This window comes from Podarcis melisellensis, assembly GCF_964234715.1.
Source record: "Podarcis melisellensis genome assembly, chromosome: 16".
In the NCBI taxonomy this organism is placed as follows: Eukaryota; Metazoa; Chordata; class Lepidosauria; order Squamata; family Lacertidae; genus Podarcis; species Podarcis melisellensis.
In genome coordinates, this window is record NC_138533.1 from 31228191 (window position 1) to 31252594 (window position 24404).

Sequence of the window (24404 nt, forward strand, 5' to 3'; positions counted from 1 at the left end):
TCACTTAAACTTCAATTTGTTCACCCTCAGCCAGCCCGTTACTGACACCAGACACTGATTTAAACCCTGAAATAGCATTATCACGTTTAGATGAAAAAGAGACAGATTGGTGTCATCAGCATATTGGTGGCACCGAACCCCAAAACTCTGGATATCCTCTCCCAGCAGTTTCATATGAAGGGTGCCCATTCCTGCTTTAAGTAGCCTCAGTAACATCCTGTACAGAAGGGGTGGCGTCATTTGTACCTCATTGGCTTCCAATGACAGCGCTTCAAGCTGCCCTTCGAGACGCATCTTCTCTTTGAGGACCTGCAACATTTCGTCATGCGTGCCTGCGATAGAACTCTCCATCGATATACTGGGGAGAGACAAAAGCGCGCGCACACTTTATCAATGTACATGTTGTGCCAGTGACATACATGGCTATTTCACAGCTCATGATATTGTCCGTATTATTTTCTTTTTTGGAGCATTTGTACCTGGCTGTTCTTAAAAAAAAAAAAAAAAGGCTCCCAGAGTGGTTTACATACAATGAATTAAAACAAGATAGTCCTGGCGCACTGGCTTACGATCGAAAAGATTTGACACAAAAGGAAAAAGAGGACGGGAGAGGAGAGAAAAAGCAAAAGCAGGGACCAATTCTTAAATTAAACGATAGCCCCTTACTGAAATACCACCAGGATGGAAAGAGTACAAAGACAGGAGCAACATGATGGAGCTGGTTTTTCAGCAGAGCTGACACGATGGGCCTTGTTTCCCAATAGATTTTCCATAGCCCCAGCTAAGATACTAAGGCAATCTGATTGTATTCCAACCCTCCTTGCTGACATACCGCTGCTGCTGCTGCCGCCACCAAACCCCATGAGCGCGGCTGCCATTTGAAAACATCAAAGTGACACTGTATCATGAGCCTGAAGCAGGATGATGGCACAGAATGATGACAACGATGCAATGTGGACCATTGCTAAATGCCCTTGGGAACTCTTTACAGCCAACCTACACTTGCTCAGAAAATTTAGTCCCTTTTGAGCATGATGGAGAGTAGATTTTCTGAGCCCTGCAAATGGACACTTTTAAAAAAAAACTATGGGGTGTTTAATATTTTTATTTCATTCAAATAACTTTTGAGCCAAAAGGATACCTAAAAACTGGCCATTAATTTATAAGAAAGATGGAAGGGAAAGAACAGCAACCACAATCAGCATTGCAATATTGACCACTTGCTAATTCTATACTTGTCCTAAAGAGATGGGCACTGAGAAACTCATTATAGTATCATGGGCGAGTAAGCTTCTGAGAACCAACAAGTAATCCCATTCTAAAAAGGGCTAAAGTGGATAAGTGCATCTAGGGCAGGAACCCTTGCGTCTCGTTAAGTGCTAAAAGCTGGAAAGATCTGTGCATGGATTAAATACTTAATGGGTTGTGTGAGAAGGATGCTGTAAGGTTCATAAACAGGGGGACACACTGAAGGTCCTCTTCAATGACAAAATGCTGAATGCGATTCAGTCAACCACCTGACACAGAAAGAGGTCAACCCTCAGGGGCGGTCTGGGTGCATATTGTTCACTTATTACTTAAGGCATTTATAGCCAGCCCTCTAGACAAAAAGGCACTCAGTAGCTACATACTGAGTCACATCATTGGTCATTCTGGCTTATCTACACTGATTGGCAGCAGCTCTCCCAAGTTTCAGAAAAGGAGGCTCTCCTACCTGGAGATGCTGGGGATTGAACTGGCGACCTTCCGCATGGCAAAGCAGTCATTCTACCACTAAGCTATGGCCCTTCCCCAATGCATTGCAACTACACTTACTCCATGCATATCCCACCTTTGTTTCATGATGGATCTCAAGGGAGCGTGCATGAGCTGTAGCTTTGGGAAGAACTGCAAGCTCAGTAGCACTTGCATGATGAAGGTTGCATGTTCAACTCCTGGTGTCCCCAGGTAGGGCAGGGCAAAGCTCCTGCCTGAAACCCTGGAGAGATGCTGCTGGTCAAAGCAGACAATGCAGAATGAACTAGGGCCAATGGTCTGATTTGGTATATGGCTGCTTCCTACCTTCCCAGGGAGTCTCCCACCCAAGCTGCTGCCATGATGGCTCAACGCTGCCTCCAGGAATCAAAGGCAGCATATGTCTCTGAATACCAGTCTCTGGGGAACGGTAGCTGTGCTCATGCCCAGCTTGTGGGCTCCCCAGGAGGCACCTGGCTGGCTGCTGTGGGGACTAGAGGGGCTTTTTGGTCAGACCTATCAGGACACTTCTTGAGAGCTGCTGTGAGTCAAGGTAGGCCAGGGATGGGGAGATCAGAGCCCGTCCAGATGTTGCTGGACTCCAACGTCCGTCAGCCCCAACCAGCATGGCCAGTGGTCAAGTGTGATGGAAGCTGTAGTCCAACAACATTTGGAGGGCAACAAGCTCCCCATCCCTGGAGTGGACAGCACTGAGCTTGATGGACTTGCCAACCAAGTCAGCACAGAGCGCCTTCATATAACAGTCCAAGTTAATGCTCTTCACCAAGCTGACTGCACACTGCAGAAGATGCCACAGCACCTTTCACAGCAGAGACAAATGGTATTCCTTCGCAGACAAGTCAAGGCAGGAAAATATTCCCTGGAGGTTCAAATGTTTGAAAGCCATTGCAATGCACTTACCTGCTGGAAATGCTGTCCCTCCTGCTTCTCACTTCCCCATTGACTTCCTGATCGTCGGGATGGTGCTCTGTCGCAGCAGCAGCCTGCAACACTTCCCTGATGGAAGGAAACTGTCCAACTGCATCCAAAGGGACCTCCTGGCCATTTACAGTCAGCGAAGTGCCCTGCCTGCTTTCGGAATTGAGCAAAGCGCCATAGGGACCCCTTCCTGATAAACTACTGTACGTAGAACTGTCGCTCTCGTTGCCGTCCAGCCTCAATCCTACTTCACTTCCGTCAATATCAGAGATGCTATCTCCGGCCAGGGAGGAATTCTCCAGCCGGTCATCTGGATCAGGGGTTAGCCTGATCTCAGACACAACAGATGTCAGGCTGCTTCGATTCTGCTTCAGGGAGCCACTTGGTGAATCAAGCGGAACATGCCCTTCTGCATCTTCAGTTCTATAGTCTGCCAGAGACCGGATTCTACTTGACCTGTTAGATTTAGAACTTTTCCTTTCTTTTGATTGTGTCGGAAGCCCCAGGCTTCCCAGTTTTGGTCCCCGTGGGACGCTGGTTCGCAAGAATGAGTATTCTTTTGTCATAGACACAGTGCTGGCCCTCGGCAAAGTCTCTGGATGTAACATCAGCTCAGGATCGAGGGTACTGGAGGGACGGCTTTTAGCTGTAGACTGCTTGGACAAGAAAAAGAAGATGACAAGCAGAAGTATAAATGGAATGCAATTTCTGATCACCAAAGTCTTTTATTTTAAACCAATCAACTGCCCGTCTGTAAACAAATGGAAATCATCCTAGAACGGCAACCAAGGTTTCTTTTTGAGGTTCCTGAATGCAAAAGTCAGTCTCCTCCTTTCAGTGCGAGAACTTTAAATGTAATACTTCAAGTTTATATTTAAATTTAATATTTAAAGTTACAGCTTATTCTTCCTTCACCACCAGATTTAGGGATGGCAAACACCCCCGCCACATCAGTATGGTTAACACATCAAAATGGCTCTACCTGAACAAACAAGTGTCAGGCCAATCGGTTTTTTGAAAGATCCGTGGGTGGACATCAGTCTGGTTTGCACATCACACGAAGTCAAACCATAGCTAAGAACGTGGGCTCTGAGAGGGTGAATCTCAGCTACTCTGCTCCTCCTCAGTCTTTCTGCTATGAGCTGCACTGAGCTGAGCTGAGCCATGGCATGACATGGTGTGTTGTTTGAACAACATGCTACACCAAACAATGGCTTGGTTGAGTGCAGCAGCTGGACACACAAGGAGACCACCCATTCAAGTTAAGTCATGGAACCAGGTCACTGATGAGACAAATACTGTTGTTTTCACTTATCTGTGATTGTATGTAAGGGAAATAGGGAGCCTGTGGCCCTTGAGATGTTGTTGGACTGCAACTCCCATCAGCCCCAGCCAGCATGGCAAATGATCAACGACGGCAGGGCTTGGGAGTCCAGCAACAGGTTCTCTATTGGCACACCAGAGTGAAAGTCAAAAAAGCATCAGCCTCAATGGCAAATTGTCCGCTAGCTTTTAATATAGATGGGAGGGGAAAGTAACCTTCTAGGGCATGCACACTGTATATGCTCAGAGAATAAAGAGGGTGAATGCATGCTCACTACTTAGCACACTACTGGCATGTCCATGTGATATGGTAGTGTCATCTGCCACCCAACACAGAGTTATGGCTGGGGCTAGCCACAGCACTTCCAAACTCAGGGTACTGCAGTTAATTATAACTAGAATTAGTGAAAACATGCCAGGATCAAACCATAGTATAGTCGTACCTTGGAAGCTAAACAAAATCCATTCCGGATGTCTGTTCGACTTCCAAAACGCTCGACAACCAAGGTGCAGCTTCTGATTGGCTGCAGGAGCTTCCTGCATGCAACTGGAAGCTACAGAAGCCACGTCGGACGTTCAGCTTCCAAAGAACGTTCGCAAACCGGAACATTCACTTCTGGGTTTGCGGCGTTCCAGAGCCAAAACATTTGACTTGCAAGGCGTTCAACTTCCAAGGTACGACTGTATCGGATCCTGGCTTAATGACCAACAAAGGCTTTAAACAAACAACAGTTCCTCAGGTTTAGATGTCACAAGGAACTGTGGTTTGTGTAAAACCATAAGCAAGAGCTTCTGCAGAAGATAGGGGAATGATGGTTGCATAAGCCCAATGTCCACCACAGCTTGTTCATATAGCAAGAGAACATGACATGGCTATCTGTTACTTCTGAATGGGGCCCGTTGTCTGTGAAACGGCTCCTGGCCTTTAAAAGGGCTGAATGGAGATATGTAGATCACACAGCTGCAATGACCCCCTCCGCAAACGGAGTCCACCCCACAGCATCACCTCAAATGATGCTTTGCAGCACCAAGGAGCAGTTTACAGGATTTCCCAAGTCATTAGAATTCATAAACACCAGAGAAACCACTTGCTAGGCTCTTACTCTCTCCTGGTGCCTTTTTACACGATACTGTTTGAGCTGTTCTTCAAGGCGCCTTCTTGCCTGAAGTCTGATTTGTTCTTCCTTCTCTAAAGGGAGAGAAGAATCGGCTGAACCTACAGGATGAAAGACAGGTTTTATGTATTTAGATGTGTGTGTATCTATTACTAGGCTAGGTAGAAATGTATGTTGCTTAGCAAAAATTAGGGAAAAGGTAAAAACAGCAAGAGAGGCAGAAGAGTGACAGTTCATCTCAATTACTAGACTGAAAGGTTACATGCTTTTGGGGGGGAAATGAAGTTAATTTAGTGAGAATCCAATGAGGCTTCTATCTACCAAGGCTTAACAGTACCCATTCTGTACCCTGCCCGGAATGGGACCCAGTACCTCAAAGACACCAACAAACAAAGACATTTTGGGATGCACTGTGAGATTGTTAACAATTGGTCATGGAGAAGATGCAGCTCAAGGGAACAAGGGCATCAGTTCCAGCTCTTGGGTTTGACTAGTCAGCAGGACCCACCTCAATGTATAATTTGGTTACATCTGAAGATTCCGCTTGCTTTAAATTGGACGCAAAGCAAAGCAAATTGGACGCAAAGCAAATTCAGAATCCTCCATTTTTACATCCCCACAAGGGTCAGGTCAGTAGAGTCTCCTCTTACAAATGAGGAACTGAGGCACTGTGACAACCTCAGGTCACTGTGAGCTGAGCAGAGGCTTGGATCCAAATTCCCAGGCTTCTCCTCCAACGGGCTATCCACTGAAATGCATCATATCCCGATATAAGTTGTTCATAAAAAGCTGGCTTCAGTCCCGCTTATATGTGAATTGCGTGGAAGGACTGAGCTGGGCGATGCCAAACTTATTTCCGTAACTCAAGGGCTAATCAACATGGTGGCCTCCAGATGTTGCTGGATTCCAATTCCCATCAGCCCCAGCCATTGTGGCCAACAGTCAGGATGATGGGTGTTGGGAATCCTGCAACATCTGGGGGAGGGCATTATGTTGACTACCCCTATCTCAAGACTTACTACAATATTCATGCAGATAAGCAAAGCATGCGGTTTTAGCCAGGTGAGCGTGCAGCTGGAAAAAGTGCCCCAAACCCCAACGCCTTGTGTAAGCACTGATATTAAGAGTGCACAGTTTAGGATCCACAGCTCTTCAAGCAACTTGTTCACAGCTCCCTCCAGATTAAGAATACTGCCTGTTGCGGAACCCTAATTGCCATGTTTTTATTGGGTTGAGGGAAGGGTGGGCAGCCACAGGACAAGTTGACTGAACTGTGGTCTCGCGGTTAGATTTGAAAACAGATTATTGCAATCACTCTCAGTGGTGACATCCCACTTGTAGAAAGCTCTCCACAAGGAAGGTTTGTTTGACCTTAGCTAAAGTTTCACCCCCAAGTATTTTAATTATGTGCTTTTCTTCCCTGCCAATTGGTTGGGGTTTTTTTAATGCTGCTTGTTTCATATTTGTTTCATTACATTAACTTTTAAAACTATGGACCATTTTAAAAGCTTAGATATAAATGCCCACAGATAAACAACTAGCTAAACCTCAAGTGTTTTGGGCTTTTATCTAAACAGGTGATGTTGTGCAAGGTTACAGGCTTGTAAGTGCAACAAACAGTTATCAGCCTGCAAAAACATATATACGTACTAATATACCGTATTTTTTGCTCTATAAGACTCACTTTTTCCCTCCTAAAAAGTAAGGGGAAATGTGTGTGCGTCTTATGGAGCGAATGCAGGCTGTGCAGCTATCCCAGAAGCCAGAACAGCAAGAGGGATTACTGCTTTCACTGCTCAGTGATCCCTCTTGTTCTGGCTTCTGAAATTCAGAATATTTTTTTTCTTGTTTTCCTCCAAAAACTAGGTGCATCTTATGGTCTAATACAGTATGTAGTCTGTATTCTCATGCTGGCCAAGGAGAAGATTCTAGTAGAAAAAATATAGCTTTCTACCAAGTAGGCTATTCATCTCTCCACTGCCAGCACTTTTATTCACCTGCATGGAATTCCTGGTCACCTATGGCAAGCTGTAATTATTCTGAATTTGCACATGTCTAACTGGAATGCAAAAAGAAAAAAAAGGAAAGCAATAAGGGTCCTTTGTTTTTAACAGTGTTTTAACGGCAACATTTATGCAGCCCAACAATGTTAAGTAAAGTAAGTGTGTTAAATACAGAGTCACAAGCACCAATTGCCACAGAGCAAAATTACAGTATCAGATCAAGCTTTTTTGAAGTGATATTTGGAGACAGAGTCTGCAGAGGCCAGGAGAGTAATGGAAAGTGGGGGAGGGAGCTTTTTTTTTTTTTCTTGGAGCAAGAGAAAAAAACAGGGGGCTCCGCCATAAACAGATGCTTACACAATTTGGTTTCTTGCATGGGAAGGCTTAGTTTGAGGGACTGCAACGCTTCCTTCCTAAGCACTATGCCCTCAGCACTAGCTCCCTGAGACGACTTTAGGTTGTCATGGAAACCGGGCACACCTGGAGCTGGTACTTCCCCACGTGGGCTGCCGTTGGGGTCAGAAGAGACAGGGTAGCGAGATGCTGGTCCATTCGCACATGGCACCTCGCTGCTGTTTGGAACCAGGCATTCTCCTTCAGCTGGCACTTTGCTGTCATTTACACTAGTCACTGGAAAAGAGCAGAATATTGGGTTGCACTAGGTTCACATCCCTTACAAACTTAGGGGTGGAAGGATGGGTCTCCAGTCTGTTTCCCCTTCCTATAAAGAGAGGGTATCCTAGGTCTTTAAAGCATCCCTGCAATAAGAAATGCCTTGGCAAAGGCCCACCTGGTTTGACTAGCCTGGGACCTTTGGCTGTTCAGAAGAAGAGCACTGGGAACACAGGCAACAGCATTATATGAAATCTGTAAAGGGTATTATCTACCCTGACTGGCTGCGGCTCTCTGGGTCCTCAAGCAGAGCTCTGTCAAATTGCCTGCTCCTGACCCTTCAACCAGACCTGCTAGGACAAGGATGGGGGAATTCAGGCACAGGGGCCTAACGCAGATGGCCATCTGGTCCTATCCAGCAGGGCTCACCTTATTTGATTCGATTGGGTTATTTAATTTCTACACCACTTAATATATTAAAAATATGTCTCAGCGATGTACAAAAAACTAAAGCAACAACGGGCAACTTAAACAAAATATTTCAAAAATACACAGCTACAAAAAATGTACATTAAAAATTAAATATATACCGGTATTCAGTTTCCTTCTGACACACCACTACCCTCAGCCTCTGGATTCTCACCCAGGGTCTAAACCAACTCTCAGCTCACCAACCACAGCAGTGGTTCTCAAACTTTTTTCTCTGTGCCACTCTTTAGGAATGAAAATTTGCTCGCAACGCACCAAATTTAGCACTTGATGCTCTTGCTCTCATTTTGAAATTAAAAAACGGATACCATATTATACTATACTATACTATACTATACTGTACTGTACTGTACTGTACTGTACTGTACTGTACTATACTATAGTGAAACATTTGAATTTTTCTTTGGTGGTCCTTTAATCTTCCTGCCACCCTTGTCATCCTCTCCTGTCACACCAGCGTGGCATGCCATGCCCTTTGGGAACCACCGCACTAAAATCTCAAAATGAGGAGAGATCCTGGAAACAGTGGACATCACCTGTGTCTCTCGGCAGGCCCAAAGTGGGATGGCACTTCCTCAGGTTGTCCACTGCCCGCCTTATGTCCTTAGCCTGACTGCGCTACCTTCAGAAACACATTCCTCGCAGCAAGACAAATCTGATCTGCAGAAACAGCTTACCATGAAGGCCATCTCCTTCTGCTGGCCGCTCCAATTTGGCCTCCATCTCCACAGGCTGCTCAGAGCTGTAGGGCCCCCCGTTGCTGGCTTGCTTCTCCAGCAGGATCACCGAAGAGTCCATGGCAGATGCTATTAAGATGCAGGGGAAATATTTCCCCAGCTGAACAAAACACACTTTTCAAGAGAACTGCCGAGTCCTGGTTCTATCCATCAGAAGAACTGCCAGCAAGGAGGCTGAGCAAGAGGACACAATACCGGGCTTCTCATCTGTAGTTTTACAGCAGGCAACTCAACTCAGTCCAAGTCCGGTCAGCAGGCAGCTCAGGATTTCCACGAGATCATTGAAGTAGCCTGAAAGGGGGGGGGAGCAATTACTAAGCTGCGTCACTCTCTAGAGCAGGCTTCCTCAACCTCGGCCCTCCAGATGTTTTTGGCCTACAACTCCCATGATCCCTAGCTAGCAGGACCAGTGGTCAGGGACGATGGGAACTGTAGTCTCAAAACATCTGGAGGGCAGTGATTGAGGAAGCCTGCTTTAAAGACAAAAAGACATATTATTTTTTTTGTTAAAAACCCCCCAAAACAACCCATTCTATTACAGTGGAACAATCACATGCAGTATTTAAACCAATAGCTAACTGATTCTCTTTATTTGGACTCTCTATATAGGGAAAATGGCACCATCCATACACAAGAGGGAATAATAGCTGGCTTGGCAGAACACAAAAGTTTCTGGAAGTAGGAAGAATTTTTTTTGGAAGGGGGGAGCATGGGGAAGAGGGAACCCCCAAAACAGTCTAGTGAGGGAATGCACATACTCAGCAGCCCCATAACATGTTGGGGGAGGGGTTGGTGTTTATGTTGGGAGGGAGAACAGAAAATGGAGAAAGGGAAGGAGAATGGAATGGAGTACAGTGGTACCTCGGTTTACGAACTTATTCCGTTCCGGAGGTCCATTCTTAAACCGAAACCGTTCTTAAACCGAGGCGTGCTTTCCCTAATGAGGCCTCCCGCTGCCGGTGCCCTTCCACAGTTTGGCTTCCGTTCTTATACTGAGGTAAAGTTTGCAAACCGGGACACTACTTCTGGTTTTGCAGAGTTAATAAACTGAACAGTACGTAAACAGGGCTGTTCTTAAACCAAGGTGACACTTTATTTGGGAAAGGTTATGGCTGGCTAGCTGCAACTCCAAACTGTGACATTCTGTTCCAGATCCCACTTGTGTCCATCGAAAACCTAGATCCAAACATTCTTGTTGCGCTCTAGCATGTCCCAGACACAGAACCCTTGGCAGAACTACATGCAGATGAAGGGGCAGGAAATGCCTTACATGGGATTCACTGCCACAAGATAGGTAGGGGGCCACCAAGATGCCTACAGGAAGCCCACTAGCAGAAACAAAGCTCAGCAGCACCTCTCCCCAGTGGTGATCCCATTAACTGGTATTCAGAGACATCCTGAAGATACTAAGCAAAGAAGCAGAGCTTGGGCTTAGCCTCCATTGATCTGTCTACTCTTTTAAAGCCATCCAAGTTGGTGGCCATCAACTTGTTGGTGTGAATTCACTCCTATGGAGAAAGAGTAAAAAAAAGAACTACACTTAAAGAGGAAATCTGCCCCCTCTTCTGAATTCTGCATGGCAGGTCCATCATAGGAAGGGATCCTAAGGCTGACTATTTGTTTATCTGTTTATTTCATATCTATCTATCTATCTATCTATCTATCTATCTATCTATCTATCTACACACAGCTACACATACACAAATTTTCCAATTCCAATATTTCAAAGTGCTGCACCATCCAAACAAAAATCATTAAAATAAGCAAACATTTTCATATTTTTCGCCCTATAGGACACACTTTTCCCCCTTCAAAAATGAAGGGGATATGTGTGTGTGTCCTATGGGGTGAATGCAGACTTTTGCTGAAGCCTGGAGAGTGAGAGGGGTCGGTGCACACCGACCCCTCTCGCGCCCCGGGCTTCGGGAAGCTCTCCGCAACCCTTGGGAGCCCAGCGTGACTTCCCGCCGGGCTCCCTAGGCTTGCGGATAGCAGCCTGTTCTGGGGGCTGGGGTCGGGGGAAGCTCGGGCTTCCCCCACCCCAGCCTCGTGCCTGGGGGGGAAATAATTCTTTTTTCTTTATTTCCCCCCCAAAAAAACCTAGGTGCGCCCTATGGGGCGAAAAATACGGTATTTGTTTATCTGTTTATTTCATATCTATCTATCTATCTACACACAGATACACATACACAAATTTTCCAATTCCAAAATCTCAAAGTGCTGCACAATCCAAACAAAAATCATTAAAATAAGCAAACAACCCAGATAATCATAGAACATAGTTGCAGCAACTACAGCAGCCAGAATCAACAATAACAAAACACCCTCCTTGAACTTGACTCGGTGGCTAATTGGCAGTGCAGGTGTTGTGCAGCAGATGCCCCCTGAGCAACCTAGCTGCAGCTTCTGAGCCAATCTCAAGGGTAGCTCTTCACAGAGCACATCACAGGAATCCAGTTGTGAGGTTACCCTCAAGGTTCCTAAGCGTGAGTCACAACAGCTTAGGCCAGGGGTCTGCAACCTTTAAGACAAAAAGAGCCACTTGAACCCGTTTCCGAATATAAAAAAAAAACTGGGAGCCGCAAAATTCGTCATTATTAAAATAACTTTTTTGTCACTTTTTTATTATTTCTTTGTTTGACCCCTCAGAATTACTCCTCCTCATAGAAATAAACGTTAAATTAACAGGTTACCTTTTTGTGTGTGTGTGTTCTTCACTCCCCTTCAAAGCAGTGACCAGCGTACATGCCCCCTTTCAATGCAGTGACCAGCGTACATGCCCCCTTTCAATGCAGTGACCAGCGTACATGCCCCTTACAATGGGGCGGGCGGGCGGGAAGGTGACGTCGGGACGGTGCATGACTAACGCATGCACCGCCCCCATGCGATGTCACAGCCAGTACAGCGCCCGCCACAGTGGGGAGTGTCGGGGCGCACAATGCGCCTCCTCCCCTCGCTAGTATCCGCCCCGGAGCCGCGGCAAAGGTGTAAAAGAGCCACATGCGGCTCCGGAGCCGCGGGTTGCAGACCCCTGGCTTAGGCTATCCCTGCCCAAGAATGGTATTAATGACTGGGTGATCATTATCATAAACCTCTGGCTTCTTTAGATGTTGTCGCACAACCTCCTCTTTAAGGGTGGCTGGAGTAATAATGCATCCGCCACTCGCTTGACCCACCTGCCTAACCTGAATGATGGGGAAGAACTGGGAGGACACACAGTACAGCAAATAGCTACAAGTGTTGTGTCCACAATCTCAGGCACCATCAACTGAAACTGGTCCCACAGAACTCAATCTAGCTCAGGGGTTCTCAAATAGTAGTCCATGGCAAGCTTCATTCAGACAGTTCTGGGTCTGTGAAGAACAGTGGGAGCAGCAATTGTGGAAGGTGAGCACAGTGCATTAAATATCAGATTTTTACTTGTATTCTTATTGCTCTCTCTTTTTCTTCTATTATGTTTTATGGTTTATTATTGTATTGTATTTTATATTGTACTATACAGAATTCGAAATGCGATATAAAATAATACAATACAGAAAATGAAAGAAGCCATAAAATTACAATTTAAAAATGTACAGCTTCTGGCACAGCACATTACAATTGCTGAAGCAGGCAGAAGAAACATTTTAAGGGTTTGCCAAGACAATTAGCAACCTTCAAGAGGTCCACGGTAGAAAAGGTTTGGGAACCACTGGTCTAGCTTGACTGGTAGTGGCTCTCCAGGGTGAAATATTGCCCATTATATGCCACCTGACCTTTTAAAGTAGAGATGCCAGGGGTCAAACTTGGGATGTTCTGCATGCCAAACAGGTAGGCTCTACCACTGAGCTACGGTTGCCCAGGAGGACACAGAACCAGCTCTGATTTCTGCAGGTATTAATAACCGCTCAGCTTGCGTAGTAGCACAACACTCCCAATACTTAAACAAATAAGCTTCTGATAAAAGGGCACTCCCTAGAAAGCGAGGATTGCTTAGCCCACGTGTAGTATTCAGAGCATGCTAGCATTACTCTATGTAAAGAAACAGCTAGAGAAATAAGCAAAATCATTCTAAGTGACCAGGTGACTTGATATGACCCACTTCCTCACAAACTCAGCTTCCCTGCTCTCCGTTCCTTAGATGCAATAAGGAAATAATAGTTACTTGCATTACAAGGTTATTGTGAGGTTTACATGGTAAAATATATGAAGCACCTAAAACTAAACGCATACCAAGAATGAACAAACAAGGTACAAAAGCAGCCAACGTAAGGTGCCTCCTGTAGCTCTTTAAAGCACAACCAGAGTGTCAAATGTGAAGCTATTATAGGACTGCACTACACAACCAGTTTGGAAACGGCAGCACAGAGCTGTATCTAGAGTGTAGATGGTGAAATGAAGATGCAATAAACAAAGCACCAGACAGGTGCAAGTCCCAAGTAACCCACCCACACAAGAATTATGAAGTTACTGTGCATGAAACATATATCTGTACACTGACGGCACTAGCTGGATCGGAGCAATGATGAGGCTGCCCCTTGCAATAGGCATAAACTATTTTCATTTGCAGTTTGTACCACCAGTTGCCTTTTATTTTCACCATTCCCACTGACAGCTAGACTATTTTATCCTTCCATGCCCAGACAGTTTCACTTACAGGACTAAGCACTTGTTTATTGAAGTCTTGTACATCTGGCAGAGCAACCAACACTCATATCATATTGCAGACGAATGAATTAGGACAAGAGTGGGCTGTGAGGAGGGTTCACTGCCGTGCAAGGATGGTCAGATTGAAAAGAGAGACATGATAGCAAAAGTTGCATTGGAGAGGAAAGAAGAACCATGGAAATCAAATGCAACCTTTAGACCAGCAGAGTTTAAGCATCCTACTTTAAACGGAGCCTTTCCTCATCAACTAGTCCTCTAAGGCAGGCACCCCCAACCTGCAGTCCTTCAGATGTTTTGGCCTACAACTCCCATGATCCCTAGTTAATAGGACCAGTGGTCAGGGATGATGGGAATTGCAGTCCGAAACATCTGGAGGGCCGAAGGTTGGGGATGCCTGCTCTAAGGAACCTCTGGGATACCAAAGAACCTGTGGCCCTCCCGCTGTTGTTGGACTACAATTCCCAGCATCCCTGAACACTGGCCATGCTGGCTGAGGCCAATGGGAACAACAGCTGGCAGACCACATGTTCTCCAACTCTGTTTTAGAGAGATCAGATTGAATTAGAAGATAGGTCATGAACCAAAAATAGCAATCCCTGTTGAAAATAATAGAGCACTATTATATGGCTTTGTTGTTTAGTTACGGTTTGTGTGATCAAAAGCCTTGCATACTCATACTTTTCACCAAGAATTAAAAGATCACTGCCATTTATAAATATTTTAAGTCTCTGGGACTTACTGTTGCCTACAAAGATATACACACATACAATTGAGGTGAGGGTACTGAACAAAACAGAAAAACACAGGTATCATTAAACCAGTAAAGTAGGTTTTCAGGAATTTAGGGTAATTTTCATAGAGTAACTTGCATCAAAATATTTTCTAGTGCTCTGGGGTGATCTAAATTTAGCATTTTACTCAGCTGACTCCCAATAATTCACTCAGACCTAAGGCTATGGTCTGAACCTCAACAAGTTTGGATCTGTTGGATTTGTTGGGAAAAAATCATTTTTCCTGGATTGCCCAAGAACCCTGATGAACATTGCCTCAGGGTTCATGAATGAAGAAACTTGAGGCAGAAATGCAATGAAAAACCAACAACATACATTCAGCTCCGATACACTCAGACTTCCAAACACTGAGTTCCTTTCCATCCTAAAAGTTAATAATTTGTTCCAGCCAAGTGCAGAACTCGGCCAACATCTTCTCATGGAGCAACCTTGGGCCAGTCACTCTGTTTCAACCTCTCAGAGTTGCAGTGCATAGAAAAAAAAGGGAGGGGCCATGCACAGTGCCCTGAACTCCTATTCAGAAGGCAGGAAAAAATCACATATAAGGGCATAAATACATCTCCATTGCTCAAGTCTCCATCCTCTTCCTTTTAGCCAGCTGGATGCCTCTCTGTTACGCACAGAACACACACTACATTAGATTGTTTTTGTGCAGAGATCTAAGAAGAACTTCAAAGCACATTATTATTATTATTATTATTATTATTATTATTATTAATTTCATTCCAGGATACATAGCTCTTAGGCTGCAATCCTATGCCTACCTTCCTGAGGGTTAAGTCTCACTGAATTAAGTAGAGCTTACTTCTGACTAGGCATGCATAGGATTGAAAATCAACATCTTAGATTTTTAAACGTATTTATGCCACTGAGCATTCAAATGTTTCCTTAAAATGCACAACATCCACGATTGCATCCTCTCCTTTATAGGTAATACACATAGAAACACACACAAAAATAGGATTGGTCTGCCCTGGAATTCTAAACACAGTACCAGATATTTCCCAAAATACATTATATGCACTAATGTGTTCCCTCTCTCACACACAGAGAAAGACACAGAGGCTCCCCTCCCTCTCCAGCTCAGCTGATCTCCTCCACCCTCCTCCTCCTCCTCAAAACAAACATCTGCCTGCCACCTCCAGCCACCACTGTCCTCCCCCCTGGCAGCCACCCTCCAACCCCAAGACACCCAGCTGCTGTGGAGGGGCGGGGGTCAAGCCAATCCCCCCTCCCCCCACCCACCCCCAGCCAGGCCCCATTCCCTCCCCACTGACCTGCCCGAGCTGGACTCCCATGTTTTCTCTCCCTCCCTCCTGCCCGAGACGTGGCGCTGCTACAGCATCTCCAGCCCAGCCAAAGCGGCGCGACGTTTTTTCTCGTCCCCCCGGAAACAACCGCCCGGGTTGTTGGGCCGAGAACCGTCGGCGCGGGGCTAGGTGAGTGATTATCTCCCCTTCCGCCAGCAAAAAAGCACCTCCCGGATCCCGCCCCCGCCACAGTGCGCCAAAGCTCGGAGGAAAAGACGGGGGTGGGAAGGAGGGGAAGGTGAGGAGTCAAAACAAGGGTGGGGCCGTCCCGAGGGCGGAACCAGGAAAGGGAATCGGTGTTTCCCCACCACCGCTATGCACACGGCGGCGGACGGTTTATGTGGTCGAACCTGCCGGGAGGGAAGTTGCTCTGGGTGGTTTTGTGACGTTTGAGTTTCTGCTACCCCGCCTGGTGCCAGATAACTGGTCTAAAACTTTCTTTTGTTTTTGATTTGTTTTTTTGGCACGGGTGGGGGAATCGCAGAATAGGAGCGGTTCAGTGTTTAGGGAGCCAGATGCATAAGAGGACAGGGCTTTTAGTAGTGGTGTACAAAAGGGAATTTCAGAAGGTGCGGTTCGAAGGGCAGCAATTCGCTTTTCTATGCAGCTGTTTAAATGTGCAGGAGCGCCTGGCCTCCCCTACTCAATGGCCATGCATTGCTTTGTGTTGTTGTTTTTAAATATCTTTAATAGATTTTTCTATCCCCCCCTCCCCATCCAACATTATGCACTTCCCACTCCATACCCTCCAAACACAGGGTCCTTATAGGAAAACATTGTCCCAAAGTTGTCAGGTGCAAGTGAGGTGGGTGGGTGCCACTGTGAATGATAATCCGTTGTGTGTGCAATAAAAAATGATGTCCTGTCATAAAGTTATCCTCTTGTCCTTTTCAAGCTAATGCCTTGTCTTTAGTTTTTCAGAGACTTCCAGTATCTGCGTTTTCTGTTTCCACTGTGATAGCTGAAAATGTTCCAGTTTTGAGTACTGGTTCATTGAGGGTGCTGAGAATTGAAGCTCTGTGAGGGGTAAACCACAATTCCTGTTATTCTTTCTGGAGTGAGGAATATGCAGCCCGAGTCTAATACATCTCTCCCAGCCAGCCTTCAGCTAGCCTGCCTAAAGATGGATCCCAGACCTTCTTACTCCTAGCAACCCCTGCTCAAAACTTTATTTTCCTGACACCTCACACGCAGTTACCCTGCCAACCTTCCAAGCCCAGGAATTCCTCTGCAGTTTATATTTCTCCCTTCACACCTCAAATAATCAAAATCCTATCATTTATTAATTTCTAGAGTTTAGGGGGTCCCCCCCCAGGCTATCACAGTATGTAGAAGATCCCTATTGGAGTTTTTGTTCTTGTTTAATTATGTACAGTGGTACCTCGGGTTGCAGATGCTTCAGGTTACAGACGCTTCAGGTTACAGGCCCCATTAGCTAAAGTGGTACCTCAGATTAAGAACAGTTTCAGGTTAAGAACATCTCCAGAATGAATTTAAGTTCTTAAACCGAGGTATCATTGTATTTTGTGTTCTCGTTTTGTATTTTTATGTTTCTGAAATCCTGGAGAGCTGCTTCCAGTCAGTTTACGTAACACTGAGGTAGATGAACCAGTAATCTGACTTGAGTATAAGGCAGCTTCCTCTTTTCCTATGACTCACGATTTAAAAGCAGTTTTGATTTTATATTTCCTGCTGTAGGAATGGAAATAGTTGAAGTGTGGTGTCCAGGAGCGGGGGGGGGGGGCTACAAACCGCACCCCGATTTTCCAGAGGACCTTTCTTCAAGTTAGAAGACTGCTTCAAGCCAGAGATGCATTTCAGAGGCAAAAACAAAACTGACCCCAAATGGAAGCCTAAAACAACTCACAGGTTTGGGCATAACAAAAACAAATACAATCTAGATTTACATGTTCCTACTTCCCTTTATGTTGGCTGGGCAACATGAAACAGAAAAAGAAAAAGAAAGGAAAGGTGAACCCCAAAGTGCTGAACATTGGTTTTCTTTGAAAAACACTCTAGCAAATGTGTTGTGGTGCCTGACCCATTTTGAGTAGCTGCTGTCCATCAAAGGCAATACAGTGGTACCTCGGGTACAGACGTTCCAGGTTACAGACTCCGCTAATCCATAAACAGTACCTTGGGTTAAGAACTTTGCTTCATGATGAGAGCAGAAATTGCGCGGCGGCGGTGTGACAGCAGCAGTGGAAGGCCCCATTAACTAAAGTGGTACCTCAGGTTAAGAACAGTTTCAGGTTAAGAACAAACTTCTGGAACAAATTAAGTTCTTAACCCGAGGTACCACTGTTTGTCAACAAATGCCAGATCCCTCTGCCATAAGCAAAGATGAACGCCGCACCCCACAGACGAATTCGACTGGACTTAACCGTCCAAGGGTCCTTTATATACCTTTTACCATCAGAAGCAAAATTGTCTTATTTTCAGAATCTTGTTTTGATATGAGCATGTTTATTATTTCTTATAAGGAAAAACCTGCTCTTTTCCCCTTATGGGGTACCCAAGAGCCCATACAGAGTCCTCTTTTTAGGTTCTCTATCGGAAGGAGAAAATAACAGAGGCCAACCAGAGAATATTGAGAAGCAAGGCAGCTAGTAAGCCTGATCTTTATTAAAGCTGTTGCAACAGGGTGCTCCCCTCACACACAGTATGAATAACCACACCCTAGGCCAACCCCAACCTCTCTCACCACCAAAGGAACACAAGCAAACAGCAAAGAACCTGCACAAACAACCCTGACACCAAATCCTACATATAGGAAGTAAAATAGAAAAATCGCCACCCGACCCCACCCCCACCCATCTTTCCCTCCCCCCTCCACCTCTTTCCCCTTTGCTTCCTAATGTCTCAACAAATGAAAATGATTTGTAAAAATGTTACATGGGGGGGGGGGGGAACATGAGAGAGAGAGACATTGCACACTTTTGTAGATCAACAAAATCTTAAATAAATAAATAAATAAATAAATAAATAAATAAATAAATAAATACTAGTCATAAAAAAGAGGCTTCCTCACCTCACCTGAAGGACATCAAAGGCCACCTGAAGTCCCAAAACAAAACTATAAGATCCTGATCCACGCAGATCCATGCATGTATGGAGCGATCTGCGTGGATCTGAATCTGATAGTTTATGACTATATAATCGTATGTTTGGGGACATCAGGTGGGCTTTGATGTCCTTCAGGTCACCTTTGGGGTGTATGGCTTTCCTCCATCTCAACCACGCAGGATTCCTCCGGAATGACAAGATCACTTGCCCAGCTTTCCTCCATCTCAACCACGCAGGATTCCTCCGGAATGACAAGATCACTTGCCCAGCTTTCCTCCATCTCAACCACGCAGGATTCCTCCGGAATGACAAGATCACTTGCCCAGCTTTCCTCCATCTTAACTGCGCAGGATTCCTCTGGAATGACAAGATCACTTGCCCAGCTTTCCTCCATCTCAACCACGCAGGATTCCTCCGGAATGACAAGGTCACTTGCCCAGCTTTCCTCCACCTCAACCACGCAGGATTCCTCCGGAATGACAAAATCACTTGCCCAGCTTTCCTCCATCTCAACCACGCAGGATTCCTCCGGAATGACAAGGTCACTTGCCCAGCTTTCCTCCATCTCAACCACGCAGGATTCCTCTGGAATGACAAGATCACTTGCCCAGCTTTCCTCCATCTCAGCCGCGCAGGATTCCTCTGGAATGACAAGATCTTCCGTATGGGTTTCCTCCATCTCCACTGCGGAGGATTTCTCTTGAATTACCAGGTCCAGCAGAGAACCACACTTCGAACAAATAGTTAGACTCTCGCTTTTCACTGCACTTCCTGGGGTAATCACTACTACAGTTGCTATTTGAGATGTATCTGTTGCGGTGGTCCTGATGCAACATCTCTCCATCCCAACCAATGCTGCACTCAGCAGCTGGAAACCCGCAGCGATATAGCCTAGATAAATAGAAGGTCCAATATGCTGCTCACTGGGAATTTGAGGCAATTCAAAAGCTTCTGGGAAGACAATTTCCTCATTTTGTAAGACAGCAGACATGTTCCATGTCACGGAAATCAGGACGAGTATCCCTGCACCTAAGTTCAGGAGAGCTGCAAGCCTAAAAAAGGTTAACACAAAATCCTCATGTTTTCTGGGCTTGAACACGTTGTATAAGGCAAACAAAATTAATCCTAGGGCCGCTGAATTCATGATGGAAGCTAGGGCCATTAAATCCTGTGCAATAAAAATTTCCATTGGGAGGGTTGGATGTTGCTCATTGAGATTTTCACAATGCCAAAAAGACTTGCCGTCGTTAGAATGGTCTTTCCAAAAACAGACCTGCCAGATTCCTATCCAGATGTTTCCAGACCCTATTCCTTTGATGTTGTCCACACGCCACACTCGCCAGTTGACAACGGCTGTTGAGGCAATGCACATCGGCAAGGCCAAAATATCCATTAGGAATGCGGATAATTGGAGGCCGGAAACTAATCTCAGCCACCTGACCACCAGGGAGCCTTCTTTCACCCGCATGGGGGGTTTGGAGAGGAGGGGAGCAGGGGAGACCTTGGCAGACATCCTGGAAACAAAAGAGAAGACAACATGCAGTGAGAGAGGGAATAACAAGTATGTCAAGTCATTGAAGGACACCCTCCCTCCTGCATTCTTCCTTCCATGCACAGAAAGAAGCAGCAAAAGAAAGAGTTCCTGCTCTCTCCCACCCCCTGGATAGGTATAGACATCTGATCCACAGAAGCTGACACTCATACTTTCTTCCAGCACACTGCTACTGATTTAATATACTCTTGCATTGTTCCTGTGAAAATGGCCAGAACCTCAGCAACCTGTTGTGGATGGGAGCTGCTCATGATTCGCTGTTCTGCTATCTGCTACTGCAGCTATCCTTTTCCACTGAGCATAAACACACCTGATGGCATAGTGAGGAAGGTTTAATCCATAAACTTACGTGAAATGCCTTCCTCAGCTAGAGTCTAGCATGCCAGGAACAGAGCAGCTATTTGCTAGGTGTTCCTGAGCCTCAAGAAGACTGAGCTGTTGGCCACTGAGCTGACGTTCGCCTGAGCAGCCAGCCAGCCACAGCAGCAACTGCTCTGCAGAATTCTTAGGTCAGTTACAGGCCAGTTAGAATCCTGACAACAACACAAATCATAACTCCAGGGTACTGGTCATTTGGAACATCAGGAAAGTGGAAAATGGGAGGGAACTCAGTTCCCTTCTTTCCCAATGCAGAGTGTCTATTCCCCATCCCATCTTGTTTGGACATTATAGTAAGGGAGAAGATCTTAGCTCTTTTCCTTTGCACTGGGACCACATGGAATTTGTGCCATGGGACCCCATCACTCACACCAATACAGGCAATACCATTTTCAGAACCTAGGTGTCCATGATTTAAAATCGCTTTCCTAAGACACTTCCATCAAAATATTTGTGTTGCTTTCTTCCTGTTCCTTTCTGTGTTGATGCTCCGAATGTGAGCTGCTCAGCTGCATGCCGTTTCCACTGAAGTGTGAGTGTGTGTGATTAACATTCGGCCAAGCAATGGGCCTAAATCCATCTATTTCACCCGAAATAACTTTGGGAGCCAGCCTTTAAAAATCTAAAGTAGATATCAAATTCAGAGGAATTAAAAGCTGTCATCTTTTTGACTATTTTAAACATCTTAGAACATACACAAATGTTAATGTTTGAAGGAAGGCAGCAAATGGATCATTGGAGCCATCCATTCATTTCAGGAGCTGTGACCATTGATAAGATGGAGCACTTTCACATCGCATGGCAGTGTGCAGTGCTTTTAAAAAGGTAAAGGTAAAGAACCCCTGACAGTTAAGTCCAGTCGCGAACGACTCTGGGGTTGCGCCACTCATCTGGCTTCACTGTCTGAGGGAGCTGACGTTTGTCCGCAGACAGTTTTTCCAGGTCATGTGGCCAGCATGACTAAGCTGCTTCTGGCCAAACCAGAGCAGCGCACAAAAACGCTGTTTCCTGTCTGGCCGGAGCAGTATCTATTTATCTACTTGCACTTTGACGTGGTTTGGAACTGCTAGGTTGGCAGCAACTGGGACCGAGCAACGGGAGCTCACCCCGTCAAAGACGCAAGTCCAGTTCTGTATCTGCATGACATCATCCACACCCAAATGCTCTCCCGTCCTGTTTCCCCCACATAATCAGGATACACCATCTCCATTGAAAACTCTGCTCAGTGACACCCATGCAATAGAAAAGTGCTGACCGTCTTCATGCAGATACACTTCCGTGCATGGGTTTGGCCGACAAGTTCTTCCCGAGTGTGGGGATGTTTTCTGGGGCTCTTTGCTTTTCCCTGCCTCCCCTTTCATCCTCACCTGAGGAGATCTTGGCCATTCTCTTGACAGGGACCTCCGTTCTCTTCATTCCTCCTTCTCCCCGTCTGGTTCACCGAGCAAATAAGAGAGAGGAGGTTTCATGCAAGTCAAGGTGTGCAATGGATCTTCAGGGCATTTGGAAAGAAGAAAAGGTTCAGGAACAAGCGACGCAGCAGCCCCCCAAGCATAAAAACACATTTGGACGTATTGCTCATGAGATTTGCCCCAATGAGAAAATAGCAAAACACAAATAGCTGCCATGTTGGATGGCAAACAATGGCTGCCATATGGTGTGGTATGAAATAAAATTGCCTGGCTGTGAGTGTGAAGGCTGCTCCTCACAAGGCCCTTTCCACCTGGCCTAGGGGGCAAGGCCCACTCTCACCAGCCCTACTGAAGGGGCTCCTCATGAGGCTGGAGGAACATCACCCCACTGTGTAGGCTCCCTGCATGTAGGTTAATTCACAAGCAAAGGCAGTGAGCTCCTTCAAGGTGCTTTGTTTTTATGTAACAGTTCAGATTTTGCAACACTTATTTTGATTGCTAATGCTTTTGCTTGGAAAACTTCAGTCATGAAAGAAATAAGAGTGAAGACAAGCTCCTGAAGTCATTGGTGTAAGCCAAAAGCAGGAGGGAAAAAGCGATAAGTTTTCAGTCATGATTAGCAGGCCAATTGTGAGAGGAAGGGACTGTGGTCACTGTTTTGCAGGAGCAATTCAGTTGCATGCTGACCATGTCACTTTGCCCAATTAAAGCAGAATTAAAGCACTCTGGTGCAACAAATCCACTTTTTTAAAGGACTTATTTGCAGTTAGGGGAGTGACAGGGCAATGCAGTAAAAAGTATAGGGTAAATTCCTGATGGTGGAACCCAGAAGCAAATCAGAATGAATGCTAAATAGAGTTGGCGTCATCTAACCTCCACATAAATTTTGTGCAAGCAAATCAGGATGAGTGCTTCATTTCATTCTATATATATATATATATATATATATATATTTTTTAAAAAGCATCTGCACGAGCCCCTTTACTGCCTTGTGAATTCTACCTTCACATACAATGGTCATTATGCTTTCACCCACTTTCCAGTAGATGGCACCATCTACTGGAAGATAGCAATAAAAAGTTCTGCCTTGAAAATGTCGTCTTCCAAATTAGCCGCGTTAACTGCTAATGCAGTAACTGCATCAGTTAGCCCCAGTGTCAGTGGTCCAGCTGGACATGTGCAGTGGCGTAGCGTGGGGGGTGCAGGGGGGGCCGGTCGCACCGGGCGCAACATCTGGGGGTTAGGGTTAGGGGGTGCAAATCCACGGGTTAGGGGCCGCAAATTACTTGCCTTGCCCCAGGTGCTGACAACCCACGCTACGCCACTGGACATGTGCCAAGGCCCAGGTGCCAGCACAGAGCCCAATGCTTACCCATCTCCCTTTTCCTGATGTCAGGAGTGTGTGGTGGCGGCAGAGACAGCAGAGCCCTCCTTTTTGTGCCCCTTTAGCCCCATCACTGCTGCGAACAGCAGGTGAAATAATTGTACTTCAGTCCTCATAGGCAAAGATATAAAGGTGGGGAGACAGAACAAGCATGCTTTGATGAAATGTCACAAAACAAGTGGGGCTTGCTAATACAATTAGCAGTTATCAGTGTGAAAAGGGCTAATGAACTTTGTCCTTCCCATTTCACAGGTAAAAAAACTGAGGAATTGAGATCCCTGTTGTGCAATCCTGCATTAAGATTCAGATTTCCTCGGTCTTTTCGACAAAGAAATAATATCTCACATAGTAACTATAAAAGTAACGTAACTTTCCACAGAACCAAGCTACCTGATCCTCCTGCATGTCCCAATACATTTTATTATTTTATGATTATTTGCTAAATTTGTACCCCATCCTTCCCAGTGAATTCAGGGGGGCAGTGATTTGTTACAAGTGGGCCTCCCCGATGAATGTAAGAGGCAACTCTATCTTTCTGTGTACCTCCCCCTATACATTCAAGCAAAGGGGCAGCCATCTTGTGTTACTGCCCCAGGAACTGCTTAAAGACCTCCAAAGAAGGAGACTCCACCACACTCCTTGGCAGCAAATTCCACTGTCAGACAGCTCTTACTGTCAGGAAGTTCTTCCTAATGTTTAGGTGGAATCTTCTTTCTTGTAGTTTGGATCCATTGCTCCGTGTCCGCTTCTCTGGAGCAGCAGAAAACAACCTTTCTCCCTCCTCTATGTGACATCCTTTTATATATTTGAACATGGCTATCATATCACCCCTTAACCTCCTCTTCTCCAGGCTAAACATGCCCAGCTCCCTTAGCCGTTCCTCATAAGGCATCGTTTCCAGGCCTTTGACCA

The 24404-nt window shown here is 45.7% G+C and overlaps 2 protein-coding genes across 2 annotated transcripts; both read right to left on the reverse strand.

The window, feature by feature from the left end:
- On the reverse strand, nt 1-16016 carry LOC309358897 (golgin subfamily A member 3-like; the record flags this gene model as incomplete). Its single annotated transcript, XM_081892164.1, has 6 exons — nt 15668-16016; nt 8893-9243; nt 7595-7744; nt 5100-5212; nt 2656-3326; nt 1-358 (listed from the first exon to the last, which is right to left on the reverse strand). The coding sequence occupies exons 2-6, from the start codon at nt 9011-9013 to the stop codon at nt 1-3; spliced, it is 1413 nt and encodes a 470-aa protein (XP_081748290.1). The 5' UTR covers nt 9014-9243; nt 15668-16016.
- A 2711-nt stretch (nt 16017-18727) lies between these two features.
- LOC309358898 (uncharacterized protein) lies at nt 18728-22010 on the reverse strand (the record flags this gene model as incomplete). The annotated part of the gene is made up of 3 exons (XM_081892165.1): nt 21803-22010; nt 19146-20280; nt 18728-18757 (listed from the first exon to the last, which is right to left on the reverse strand). The coding sequence occupies exons 1-3, from the start codon at nt 21904-21906 to the stop codon at nt 18728-18730; spliced, it is 1269 nt and encodes a 422-aa protein (XP_081748291.1). The 5' UTR covers nt 21907-22010.
- Between the last annotated feature and the right edge of the window lie 2394 nt (nt 22011-24404).